This window comes from Elaeis guineensis, chromosome 1 (assembly GCF_000442705.2).
Source record: "Elaeis guineensis isolate ETL-2024a chromosome 1, EG11, whole genome shotgun sequence".
Classification (NCBI taxonomy): Eukaryota; Viridiplantae; Streptophyta; class Magnoliopsida; order Arecales; family Arecaceae; genus Elaeis; species Elaeis guineensis.
The window spans coordinates 112,320,518-112,334,417 of NC_025993.2; the positions used below are offsets into that span (position 1 = coordinate 112,320,518).

General features: G+C 38.3%; 1 protein-coding gene and 1 pseudogene across 1 annotated transcript; one reads left to right on the forward strand and one right to left on the reverse strand.

Moving 5' to 3' along the window:
• Positions 1–6,310: 6,310 nt before the first annotated feature.
• Positions 6,311–6,455, forward strand: LOC114913958 (U1 spliceosomal RNA; annotated as a pseudogene).
• Positions 6,456–6,911: 456 nt separating this feature from the next.
• LOC105038701 (GDSL esterase/lipase At3g26430) lies at positions 6,912–9,042 on the reverse strand. Its single transcript, XM_010914575.2, has 5 exons — positions 8,782–9,042; positions 8,341–8,550; positions 8,073–8,233; positions 7,692–7,962; positions 6,912–7,574 (listed from the first exon to the last, which is right to left on the reverse strand). Exons 1-5 carry the CDS (start codon positions 9,011–9,013, stop codon positions 7,291–7,293), a joined length of 1,158 nt encoding a protein of 385 aa, XP_010912877.2. The 5' UTR covers positions 9,014–9,042; the 3' UTR covers positions 6,912–7,290.
• Positions 9,043–13,900: the final 4,858 nt, after the last annotated feature.

Here is a 13,900-nt window from a genome sequence, read left to right on the forward strand (position 1 = left end):
CCAACTCACAACTGATAGCCAAACAAGCCTAAGGAGAATATGAAGCATGAGACCTAATTCTAATAAAATACATTCAAAAGCTCCAATCTCTACAATTGAGTTTCGACTGTTTAAGATCTTCCACATTCCTTGCTTGAAAAATATCCAATTTGATTTTTTGTCCTAACTCACAATATCTGCTCAATGAGTTAGAAAAAATCTTCATTGAACATCCCGACCATTCGGCATTAACATTGAAGAAGTTCACCAAGTCCAAGTTGATCATGAATCGGTTGGATGACCTATTTGTCGAATAATTAACCGACGGAATCCTACCAATTGATCAAGTGGAAGCACGATGAATAAGGCGGTTAGCAACTTAATATGTGCTCATCAGTGGCAGCTCTATAAAAGATTGGCATCTTTGCCCCTACTCAAGTACCTCCATCCCTCTGAAGCCAACTACCCTTAGAGAGGTCTACAGAAATCTACAGCAATCACCTAGGAGGCAGATCATTCTCTTATAAAATACATCGTAGGGATATTATTGATCGATTATGCAAAAGGATGCCACCGATCTAGCGAAAATGTGACTAGTGCCAAAAGTTTGCCAACATTCAGAGGCTCCCATCAAGTCATCTCATATCAATCTCAGCATCTTAGCCATTCAACCAATAGGAAGTCGACATACTCGGCCCGTTTCCTCTTAGAAGTGGATAATAAGATTCATTATAGTTGCCATCGACTACTTTACCAAGTGGGTGGAGGCAGATGCCTTGCACAAATAACTAAAAAGAAGATGATGGATTTCTCATGAAAGTCAGTCATTTATTGATTCAAACTATTTCGAGTAATCATTATAGATAATGACTGACAATTCAACAATATTAAGTTCAAAAATTCTACACAAATATTAAATTATCTACAAACTTATTTCGATCGAACATCCACAATCTAATGAGAAAGCCGAGGTGACCAACAAAATAATATTACAAGGCCTAAAGATGAGATTGGATCAAGCCAAAGCCAATGGATTGATAACTCTATAGTATTCTATGATCTTACTGAATAACTCTCTGAATTTCACTGAAGAAATCCTTTTAACTTAGCATTTAGAACTAAAGATGTGATTCCATTAGAAATTAGTCTGTCATCGACTAGAGTGGACCACTATGATAAGTCAACCAATTCAGACAGATAATGTGCCAACTTATACTTGTTCTATAAGACTCGAAGACAAGCTCAACTGAGAATGCATCATATCAACAATGGAGAGTCTGGTATTATACTTCTCGGATCAAATCCAAAATCTTTCAAGTGGAGATCTTATCCTTAGAAGAGCGAAGTCTCTAAGCCAACTGAGGAAGAAAAGTTATTCCAAATTGGGAAGGTCCCTATAGAATTTCAGAAGTACTCCGATCAGAGGCATACAAAATTATGAACTTAATGGCACAGAATTTCTCGAACTTGGAATGTCGAGAATCAACGTGTGTATTACCAGTAAGTCATTCGAATTAAATAAAGCACATCAATGACTTCATTTCTACAACTCTGTGCCAACAAGTTTCACTATCCGATAATTAACTGAATAGTATGATCAACTGACACTCGATCATATAACTAAGTCATCGGCTGACACCTGATGAAAGGTTATTCAGCTAGCATCCGATTAACTAACTTGTAGCAAGAAGTTAGTCGCTAATATCCAATTAGCTAACTTAGGGTTTGAAACATCCAAAAATGATAGTTAGTCGACCTATACCCGATTAACTAAGGGTCAAATAACCCAGAACAATTTGAGTTAAGAAACTCTTTCGACAACTAAATATACTTTGGCAACCAACTATATTGTTCAAGCCAACATTCTACAACGATCGGCTATCTGACTTAGAAAAATTCTCACTAAATCAATCCTGCTCATTGACGTCTACATTCTTTTATCGACTATCTTACTTAGTAATTTTAAAATTAGAAGAATTATGATTTACTACGACTACTCTGTTTGCCAACAGCCCTACTTAGTCATTCCATCCAAAGCATCAAACAAAATCAAAAGAAAGAAAATGCTACATAGAAGTGATTTGAGAAAGAAGTTCATTTCATTCCAAAATAAATTTTGTATATAGTTAAAAGAAAAAACAAAAATACAAAGAGCTCAAAAATGTTCATTTGGGCGGCCGCTTCCTTGTTGGTTTTGGAGGTCTTATCTCCTTCATCCTCACCAAAAGCCTCATTAGACTGCAACTCGCAAAGGTCCAGCTTGGGATGGAGGCATCAAAGGGCCATCTTGCAGTCTTTAAAGCCAACTCAATAAGCGACGGCTAACCCTTCGCAACTTCATCCTCGAACTTTTAAGATGCTCGAAACTCGGCCATGCCCAAGAGCTGCCTCCTAGGTCCGAGTTTCTGCCGGATATCTTATTCTGTACCTCTTGACGGCCTTCTTGCATCTTTTCTTTTATCCTCTCCTCAGCGAAGGAATGTAGCTTCCGCCGACTCCATCTCCTTCTCAAAATCGGCCTTCAACCTCATAAGTGCCTCCTCTTTTCTCTTCAACTGAGACTCCAACTCCACAATTTATCTCGAGAAGAAGCTAACTCAACCACCAGCAGAGTGAGTTTATCTTGATATTTCTTCTTTGCTCCTCAACAGCGTGGAGAAGTTCTTTAGCTACTTCGGCTCAGTGTTGGTAATTTGGGCCTGATCCTCCATTTGGCATTGAGTTGGCCGAAGGTGGTCAACCCTTTATACAAAATTGTTGCATCGTGTGCCAGCTACAAGAAAGAAAAAGTTTCCAAGTTAACAATTTAGGAATGAATCAACAAATAACCACTGAGAAGGTGAACATTCAAACTTACCGACAACAGCGATGCATAGGAGCCCAATATGATTTCTTTGATTGGATGGGCTTTCCTCACTTTCTAGTCAGCTAGGAGCATGATCATCTTGATCAGCTCTCTGACGAGGTGATGATTCCAAAGTGCCACATCAGTCCCCTTGACGCACATCCCGAGCATGATGCACCCTCTTCAGGAGATTCTGAGAGGACGTACTGGGCCGTGAAGGTGGGAGCCATTGGCACCTTTCCTCGACCGGTGCTCGCATGGTCAAAGAAGTTCGGTGCAAAGCAATCCAACCAATATTCGAGCTACTTTGCATTGGCAGGGCCTGAACCGCAATGGCAGGTCTAGTCAGTGCTTCACCGATAATGATGACATCATCATCTTGATCGATGGACACCACTGACATCGGTGGTGGGGACGATGTCTATTTCAAAGAGATCCTCAGGGCAGTGATGGTGACTGGGTGCTTCTCAGCATGTGCAAAGAAGATTCTTCTCAGGTTTCTTTGGTGGTCCCTGAGAAGGTCCACCTTGATCGAACCCAACCTCTTGTTGACAGCCCACCAGATAAACTCCACCGAGATCTTCATGCCTGCAAACCGACAAAGAAAGTTAGCTTCCAAGTAAAAAGTAAATACATAGAAAAGTTTAAAAATTTTAAAAGAAAAGAAGATTCTACCTAAGAAGTTAACGGAACTCAATCCAACATCATATAAAGATGCTCCACCAGTAATTCCCATTGAGGAGGAACCTTGATGCCGAGCAATAATTCATAATGCTCCCTATCCTTGTTGAGGACTACTTCATTCTTATTCGAGAAGAGGTCGGATGTAGTCCAGAACCAATTGAAACCCCATGGATGGTTAGAGGTAATATAAAAGAACTTGTTCTTCTATTCATGATAGAAGAAAGCTCGGTAATGAATTGGCGATGACACGGAGATTGAAAAACCATTATCCTCTTTCTCAAGAATTTTCTTCAACACAAAGAGGGCACAAAAAAGGAAGTCCTAGCTCAAAGCGGAGGGATGACAAAGGAAATAAAAGAACAAAGAATTCGTATGGAGTTTGGAGCAAGTTGGGCAGGGATAATACCATACAAATTAAAAATATTGACAAAGAAAGGATGCAAAAAAAATTGAAGCCCTGACCGAAGAATTCCTCATAAATGGCAATATAGTCATCAAGAGGATGGACGATCCGACCATCTTGGCCGGCAAATGATAATCTATAACGACTCAGGATCCAATAATGGTCCCTCAATCGTTGAACATCGCTTCAGACAACTCCGACCTCTCATAAAGAGGTCCAAAAAAATTCTCGACAGTCAGCTGATCATTCGACTCTTGAGAACCAGAATGGCCCTACGAGAAGAGGTAACATCTGCAGAAAATCTTGAGGAACTTCCTCGGTCTCCCCCAAGTAGTCGAAGCCCGAGAACTTTGATCTTTTACAATATTCTCATCTCTGGACTCTCTTTTGGATGAAGACATTTCTATTAAGAACTTTCAAAAGAAATCCTATGAAACTAGAAAGAAGAGAATGAAGGAATCAACCTTAAGAGCAAACCAATGACAACAAAGGAACCAACAATGATGGAGCCTAGAATGCCAAGGAGGATGAAGGTGAACTCTTCGCTCGACTAAAGATTGGGGACAAAAAAAACCAGAGCAAAAATGAAACTAGTAGCAAGGAAGCCTGTAACCGGAAGAAGATTCAAAAGGGAGAAGACCTTCTATTTATAAGAGTGCCCTGAAGGCTGCAATCAATGTAGAGAACCCCACCACCATCTAAGATTTCGATACATGGCAGCAATCTCGGCAGACAACTTATCCAACCTTTCGGTGCACCGCTGCTACGATCTTATCGAGTTAGCCGAATCTATAGAGAGCCAATCCAACAAATAACTGATTGACACATGGCCGACTTGGACTGCTCAAGAATCATTACTCTTACACATGATCTTCCGTAATCATTATGGAAGACCTTTTCAGGCGATCCACAGCAATAACTGCTGCATGTTCTACGAAACGATGGAGCCACCGCATGCCTTGCGATGCGACAAAATTGCTACATGCTCTAGAGGACGACAAAATGACCAGATGCCTTTTTTCGAGATAATAATAAATGAAGCTCGATGAAGGAATTCGAAATCAGGCATGAAGGTCAAAACACTGATTAACTCCTTTCGTTCAATATCACTATTGTATTGAACTTAGGAGTTGGGTGACAAGTGTTGAGATAAATCCTTGACTCACAACCGACTAAGCGAGCAACCCACCAAGAAGATCATACCTACTTCGATGTCTACCGATAATCCAATTCGGGATTCAGCCGACTAAGTTCAACATGCAACCGATGATCCTAAACGATATCTGGCTGATAATTTTCTCGGTGTCTTACCGACTATCTAATCTCGAAAGAATAGGGATCGAGTGACAGTTATTCGATATGAGTATTAATTATCCACGATCATGAGGTCGTGGGATGCAATAATTACCTATTATGGCCCATTATTTGTTTTAACGATGTTAATAAGGTAACCATCCATTAAATACAATAACTCCTATATCCGCATTCCAAGAGACAGGAGCTACACAATATCAACATTCTCCGTCCTACATAAAGAGAGATAAGCAGGGGCTGCATAAATTTTTTTCACTCAACTCTGGGCTCTCACATTTTAATTCTTTCTACTATTTTTTATCTTCGCCGACTTAAGCATCGAAGGATCTCTCATCGGACAACATCCGGCAAGCGAACTTGATTTTATAGATTTCCTATCATCCAATAATTAGGTGCAACATCTCGGCTCTTGGCTGATTATTTCACCAGAGATTTGTAGCAACACCGATCAATAGTGGCTCACCAAGTGACCTCTATCAAATATGCCATAAATTTTTTAAAACTCTTCTAATGGATGATTATTATAGCTCAACCCATAAACCATACGCCCGCATGGTTAAGCTTAGCTATGTACTGACATTCTTATTTTCACTGTTTTGAAATCTTTATCATTTTCTAAATTTTTTGTTTGACTTAGACATTGGAAGATTTTTTATCAGATAAAATCATGGACCTCCGGCGCTGCTTCTCTTTCTTTTAAATCGGCTTTTAGCAAATCTCTATGTTGGAGCACGGTCAAAATTAACCACTCGTCATTCACCGGCTCTTTCCATCTTTCCACTGGATCTCGTCCCATCTCTTCCGTTCGAATTTTGGTGGCAACAGGGCCCCTCATGCCCACTCAAGGAGTATTCGTGCTTTGTAGCTTACATCCCACCGGGTGCCTCGCAGTTTCCTGCTCCATGACACAACTTTAGATCATGTCTAAATTATTTGCTTGGTTTCACCACCGTGGTATCCAGTGGTTTCATGTTCTGGTTTTATTTATTCCATTCAGTACTATAATATTAGTCCCACATCGGCAGTTCTAGGAATAAGCGGGGGCTGGTGATGTATAAAAGGAGGAGGTGGCCCCACCGCGAGACATACTTACCTGGACGGGGTCTATAGGTGATCGCGAAGGTCTGTGGCCTGGGCCAGCGGCCTCCATCGCACGTGGGAGGCGCGCTGGTCTACCATCCCCCCAACGCGGGAGAGTGGTAGCGGGGTACGCGTTCGCGCGGCCCCTCCCCAATGCCATTTCTAAATTTTTTTGTTTGAATGGGTTCTTAACAATCTTTTGTTCTTAATTTCATTCAGGCCTCAGTCTAGGCCTGGCCCAACTTTATTTTAGATCGTTCATGTTGAACCCAAAAGCCCATTATCAGACCAAGGCCACTTCCGGTTCCCTCTCTCCTGCCATTCTTTTGGATGCCTTAACATGATTTAAGGTTGTGCTATATCTCTAAATCTGCAGAATCTATACTAATAAGTCCTCGAGTTCTCGACCAAATTAGCATTTTTCTTGATATATGGTGCAGTCTAGCTACAACGAAGTCGAAGTTGTGAGAGAACTCCTCTGCAATCTAATCTATTGGCAATGTGGACGCTTTTGTGCTTGTGCTGCTTAGAAACCATCCAACTCAGATGCATTCATCTGAGCTCCTTCTTGAAATTAATAAAATAAAAATAAAATAGACCTAGAGGACTACTTGCATTCTCTGAATTTGTTATAAAGAAAGGGTTTATGTAGTTTATATTATATTTGCAACTAAAAAACAAGAGTTCAACATGTGCAATGCATTGGGAAGAGAGACACATAATTAAGATACATTCCAAAGTCTCAGAAAGGGTTTGTATAGTTTATATAATATACTAGATACACAAAAATGGCAGTACATATGAAGTTTATAATCTTCTATGCGAACTTTTAAATTTCACAAATGAATAGATTCTTTATATAATTTGAAGTTGCAGAGATGGTATTTGAAAATGCTGTCAAATGTTGTCATTCACCTTGTGCAATGGTTGAAAGATTTGGAGACCAATGTCTGTTTGTAATTAGCATTATTGGCACAAAGTGCTATCAGCAAGCATCATTTGTTGGTGTCTTCCTATGACATGCCATGCTCAATGGTATAGCAGGGTCTGAAAAAGCCCCCCTGGATATCTGATGAAACACCCATCTATTTGCAGCCTCAGTGTAATGAGCTCCATCCCAACTGATTCTTTTCCATGGATTCTTACATGACTTTCCAACAAGTATTGTAGTTCCATTTACCTTCACCGTATCTCCGCACCGAAAATTAGAGTTGTAGTTGTACATGCCACCACCATGGCCACAACAAGCTCTCAATGGTAGCTTAAATCCTGCAATCATCCTAACATCGCCGATAAATGGATCGAAGGTAATTATAAAGACAACTTAATAAACCTTTAAGATGAAATTAGGTTATAAAGATATGCCACCACTTGAAGGGATCTTACCTTGCTTTCTTGCCTGGCTTATGAGCAAGTACTTAACAGAGTATATGTCCACTAATGTGAATGCCGCAAGAGAGAGATCCTTTCTGAGCTGGGTTACTGTGTCATTGAGCAATCTATTGAATTTTTGGGCTAAGTTATTGTAACGAATTGCACAGCCAGCTGAGTCTAATTCTGATGCCTCAAGGGGAAGCTGCACCAGAACATAGGGAAGGCAGCCCAGGGGACCAGTGTTATGGATCCAGAATGATCTCCCTCCCCTCTTATATATGCTCTGTTCCAAGCCAGCTTCTCCATTAAATCCATGCCTTCCTTAATACTGTAGTAAGCACTAGCTTGATATTTATAACAAATTAAGCATTTAGACTCCATATTTTGTCATACCTCTACCACTTTGGAGAATTCCTTCAGAGCATTGGGAATGCATTCCTCTGCAGACTTGTTGAGGAAATAGAGCGCAGTGAGGTCGTTCTGACCGATGTCGAATGTATACAGTGCCTGAGAGAAGTACTCCTCTTTGGGCATTACATCCTTGTAGACTCCTCCTATATACAATTTATTTGCAGAAGATCAATAACAACATACATGGTATAACCCAAATGCTACTCTCTTGTATGGTGGATAAACACTGTGATTCCAAAATAGGACTTGCCTTCATTATATATCATTCGGGACCGAGATTTGAACTGCGAGAACTGCTTCAGTTGCACATCTAAGGAGAATGGACTGTACCCACCCTGAGATAGAGTTATATTTTGTGGAAGTATTGTAGACAGTGCGGTCGCAAAATTTGCACCATGGCTAAAATTAGTGCCCATTGAGTCCAGATAGGCACTGATATAAGGCAATCCAAGGCTTTCAGCTGAAAATTAGACAACCATGCAAGTGAACAAAACCAATCAAATGATTAGTAATACTTGTTAGATAGCCACATGACTCATATGGATCTACGATAAAACTTTTGTCTGCCTCCTTAAAACAACCAGACACTGTATCGACCAGTTCTGGATGGTAAAAATAGTTGTGATGGTTCAGTGCAAGTACTCGATCAACAACTAGATTATTAAGAAGTAAAAGAGATAAAATCAATCACCGATAAAGTCGATAATGAGTCGGCCATCGGAGTATCTGCCTGCAGGCTTCCTGAAGAAGGTCTCGCCATAAGGATAAGTTAATGGCCCAAAGGTGGCCGACAGCCCACCGGTATCGGAGTTGGAGTCCCCAAGATTAAAGACAGCAGGGAAGTGACATGGAGAGGAAAAGACAGGCACTGAGAGCAGTAGTAGTAAGTCAACTGAGAGGAAGCTTAGAAGTTGAAGCTTCATCACTGGGAATCAAAGTGGTAGATGGAAAAGAACAGTGGGAAGGGAACACAGGAGGAGGTGATGTAGGTTAGTTTTAAATAGAAGATTTCAAGGAAAAGATGCCGTTGGAAGGAAGAAGACAATGATCCATTTGGGCGGGTGTAGCATGTGAGGAATCACGTGGGGGGTGGATGAGCTACGTACAGCTCGAATTATAATGAGAATCGGGATCATATTCAAATGTGAATGATTCTTTTAATGTTGCATGAAAAATCCAGCATGAGTATTTTTTATTTTTTTTTACTTTTTTTTTTTTTTTGTAACAACTTGGGATCCCATCTTAAAAAGATTGGTCAGAAGATACACTGTTTATGTTCATTGATTCTGATAAGTACTTGGAACCTACCTATTGCATAGCCAATGTGAAACTACACATATGCCCATGTAGATCTCACATACTCCCCTCACTTAAGTTTTGGTGTTCTCATTAAGTTAAATATCCAAATCCATTAAAATTCAATCATATGTACAATAAATTCAATCTAGACCAATATTGCAGTGTCTCCTGGTCTACATAAGTTATGAGCTAAAATCCGGATCTATTCTGATATCATTTGTAACAACCGAAAATATCACCCAAAAATACTAGTCAAAATATGTTATTTAGATTTTTTTGGTATACATGAGTATCTAGAATCTATCTATCGTATAGCTGACAAGGAACTAAGCACATACATGCATGAATGCACATATTTTTCTAAAAATTAGAGTGAGAGATAAGCAATGTGGTGAGATGCTAAGCTTGGAAAGAAAACATCCAGCATTGCAACATAAGTGTTGTAATTTGGGGACCAGGTTTATTGTATAGGCTGGGTCTTTTTGATAGAGGTTGAGTGACTGATGATAGCGGATTGGCCTCTGTTATTATTGATGTTTGGTAGAGTTGTTGTAGGGGACACCTGGGTTCTTCACTCACCTATGGTTAGTTGGCCCTTCGGCATTTCATTAATGAATGGAATGCGAGGTAGGTAACCCCTACCATTTTGCTTTTATATAAATAAACAAACACACACACACACAGTCACAATCTACCGAGATGTCAAGAAGGCTTGGATTTTACCTTTCCACTGTGGCAATGTGCAAGACACAGACTTGACATCAAATTACTGTATTGGGTCCAAATCTCTGAATAACACCTGAATAAAATTTAGATTGATCGATTTATGTTGCTATGTTTCAAAAAAGAAATGCATAAATAATTTTGTCTTTGTTGGTGTCTAAAATTCTTTTGTAGATCAATAGCAATTTGACCCGATTACAGTGTTTTGAGCCATATATGCTTAAGAATAATTCATGCTAGATAGGAGATTAGTTTACTGGAAGCTGCAAGTTTGAATTCTTTTCTTGCTGGTTATTTATTTAATTAACTCGGCCATCATCTTGGCCTCGTGCATGATCCATGCTACACACACCTGCACTTCCATGATCTAAGCTGCCAAACGTTTGACCAGTACCTGATTAGTTCACGTTAGACTCCGGGTCAAGTTTTATATCGGACAAAGTTCACCTTTTTTTGAGGTAGTGGATAGAGTTCACCTTATAGACAGACGCTCTATGAGGAGAAATTATTGGTCAGAACGATACAACAATATATAACTTAAATCATTCAGTAACAAACCAGCATACTATTCAAGAACGTGAACTTTCTCATTCAAATTAGTAAAAGTTTTAGCTGACTAATCATAGTTAATAGTAAAATTTTTTCAATCAAACTTGGATAACAGTGCAATTTTTTTCTGTCATGTCTCAAATTTGAGACATAATGTAACTTTGCTACCGAGGGTTGCAGCTCATGATAATATGAAACCAATCAATTATAATTAACTAAAATTCATCATAAATAAAATATAATAAAAAAATTTAATTCCATTATTCATCAAGTAATTAAATCAAGATTGATTTCGAGCATCTAAATCCAGAATCAAATACCGAATTCACATCTCAAAGTTCATAAATAGTTAAGTACAAGTCCATAATTATGCAATCTATTAAGATTTAGCTACAAATTAAATCTCCAAGCTTGCTAGTATAGACCCTTAAGCTTGGACATCCCTCATTTCTAATCTTATTCGTCTGAATAAAAATATATAATAAAAAAAAAAAAAAAAATATATATATATATATAAGCTACACTAATCAATAAGTGAAATCTACGCTTCTTTATTGGATCAAGTATATTTTTTTTCATAATAATATAATATTTAAAAAATAACAGATATTACAAAATAAAGTTTTTATAGGATATATAATAAAATAAGTCATGCAATCAATCATGCATGTATAAATCATGAATATTTTGTAAACATGATGATTCATAAATCATTATTGGCGTATGTTCATATCATGTTTCAAAACATTACTCACAAATATTTATACTATGGTCATTTTTTACTCATGATAGGATCATCATCGTAATCAATAAAATATTATAATTATATTATAACCATTTGTCAATTGACCCTACTTTAATAAGGTTGTTATAGTAATTTGAGAGTCTTTAAAATATTTATATATTTTCTTAGAACATACACATATGTAGGTGGAAAAAATATTAAATGCTACAATCCAATTTGTACTTCATAAACAAATCTTTTTTATAAAAATATTGATGAAATCAATTTTTATATTAAAGCATGAGTTTTCATACACATATGCTAATCCTTAATTTTATAAATTCATCAATAATAGGTCATATGCATAAAAATATGAAAATTTAGAAATAAATAAGAAGTGCAAGATCTACTTATCTCGTTTATCTTAGAACTTCAGATTTTGTTAGATGGATTAGATAATCTATTTAAAATATTAGATTATAATTAATTTTTTTAATTAATTAGACAATAATAAAAGAAGACTGTTAACTAGATATCAATTCGATAAATCATCTCTGCATCAAAGCGATTTGAGATCGTCTTGCCAAGGTCAACTTGAATCCCTAGAGCATGAAGATAGGACTCTATCCTAAGGTGCATGTCTTTCTAGAGAGTGAAAGTAGAGAGTCTTCGTATCCCTCAAAAGAAAATTTATGATCAAGATCATCCAGGGTCATGTCAAGATAGCTCAATAAGGGTTAATAGTGATCAAATTTTATGAATATCTAGCAAGGATTGGATTAAAATCTAACATACTAGTGCATGGATACTGAGAAAAAGATGAAGTAAAGAGAAAAAAATCATAGAGAGGAAGGAGAGACATAAGAGAGAGAGAACCTTTTCTTTTTTTCTTTTTTTTTTTTTTTTCTTCTCCTCCTCTTTTCTTTTCTTCTTCCATTCTTGGCCGAACAGGAGAGCAAAGGGGGTGGTGGCTTGAAACACTGGTGGTAGGCGGCAACGCAAACGGCTGATGGGTGGGTGGCAATAGTGGATAGTCAGCAGTAGTGGGCCAACCAGCAAAAAGAAAAAAAAAAGAGAGGCTGAACAAGGACCTTTCTTGGCTCGGTCTTTTCTACCTCAACTCTCAATCTACTCACCCGTGGTTGGGACTTTGGCTTCGATCGAGGGCCAACACAAGAGAGAGGCCGATGTCTTCAGCAAGGGATGCCGATGGCAGAGATGGCTAGAAAAATTTAAAAATTTAAGAAAACATGATCAAAATAGGGATGGAAATAGGAGTTTCTCTTTTCTATTAATTTTCGGCATAGCTGATGGCTAGTGGTAACATATAAAGCAATGGGAAGAAGGAAAAGGAGAGGAAAGGATCGGGCTTACCTCGAGCTCCGACGACGTCTTCAACTCTGATTTTTGATGGACACGGTACTAGGAAAATCGACAAAACAAGGAAGAAAAAAAGAGAGGAGGGCCGATGCTCGTCATGGACTGCTTTGAAGGGGGAGGAGAAAATTTATAGAAGATTTTAAGAATTTTGGCAGCCCTAGGAGATCGATCTCATGCCCGATTTGATGGAGAACAACTCCCATTGGGAGTCTTCTTTTCTCTTTTTTTTTTTTTGACCGCTTTAAGATTCGTACAGCTGATCCATTGGATCAGGTTATCACATTTCTACTAATAGATAATGTGTTGACTTGTTATTAGATGATCCAAGGTACATATGGTAGAACTATTCTAACTATAATTTCTCAAAATACACTATGAGTTTCTGAAAATTTCTCTCTTCACTTCTCTTTATTATTCTTCTAGGTCTCTCTTGGGATCCTCATCTGACACATAAGGCTTTGAGCAAGGAGATTTAGAAGTCTCTTGCATCTTCTTCTTCGACCGATGGCGATGAGCTTGAGCTTTGGGATGCGGCAGTGGGCTCCAATAAACTTCGATTAGGAACGGCAATCTGTTAATTTGTTAATTTAATTTTGAACAAGACTAGGCCTGGTTATTTTTGGTTTGACCATGCTAGTTGTATTATGGTTAATTATGTCGGTTCAATCAACCTGGTCTGATTCAGATCAGACCTGACCTGATCCTAAACTATTTACATTGTTTAGCTGGGTTAAACTGAATAGAATCTTATCCTTTTGGGCTCGGCTCAACTGAACCAAAGTTGTTTGGTTCAGGGATGGATGACATCAGACCGACTCGTAATCTGTAATACTCGTTTATCTTTAGGGACCCATATTAAGTTTTTCCACTAAAAACACAGGGACTGCCATTGAATTCTAACAAATGTGGATTGGACTATACTGTTAGAAGGTTGCAGCAGGGTCTGATATAAACTTTGACAGAATTTTGCCTGTAAATTTCTGAAATAACATTTAAGGACAGTCAGACTGTTTCGTAGAAGCAACTGTTTATTGAATAATAGGAAGCTGGACATTTGCTTGTGAATGCATGGAACAAATCACAAAGTAGATACTCTCTGCATTGTGGGACACGTTCACACAAAGGTGCATTTTGC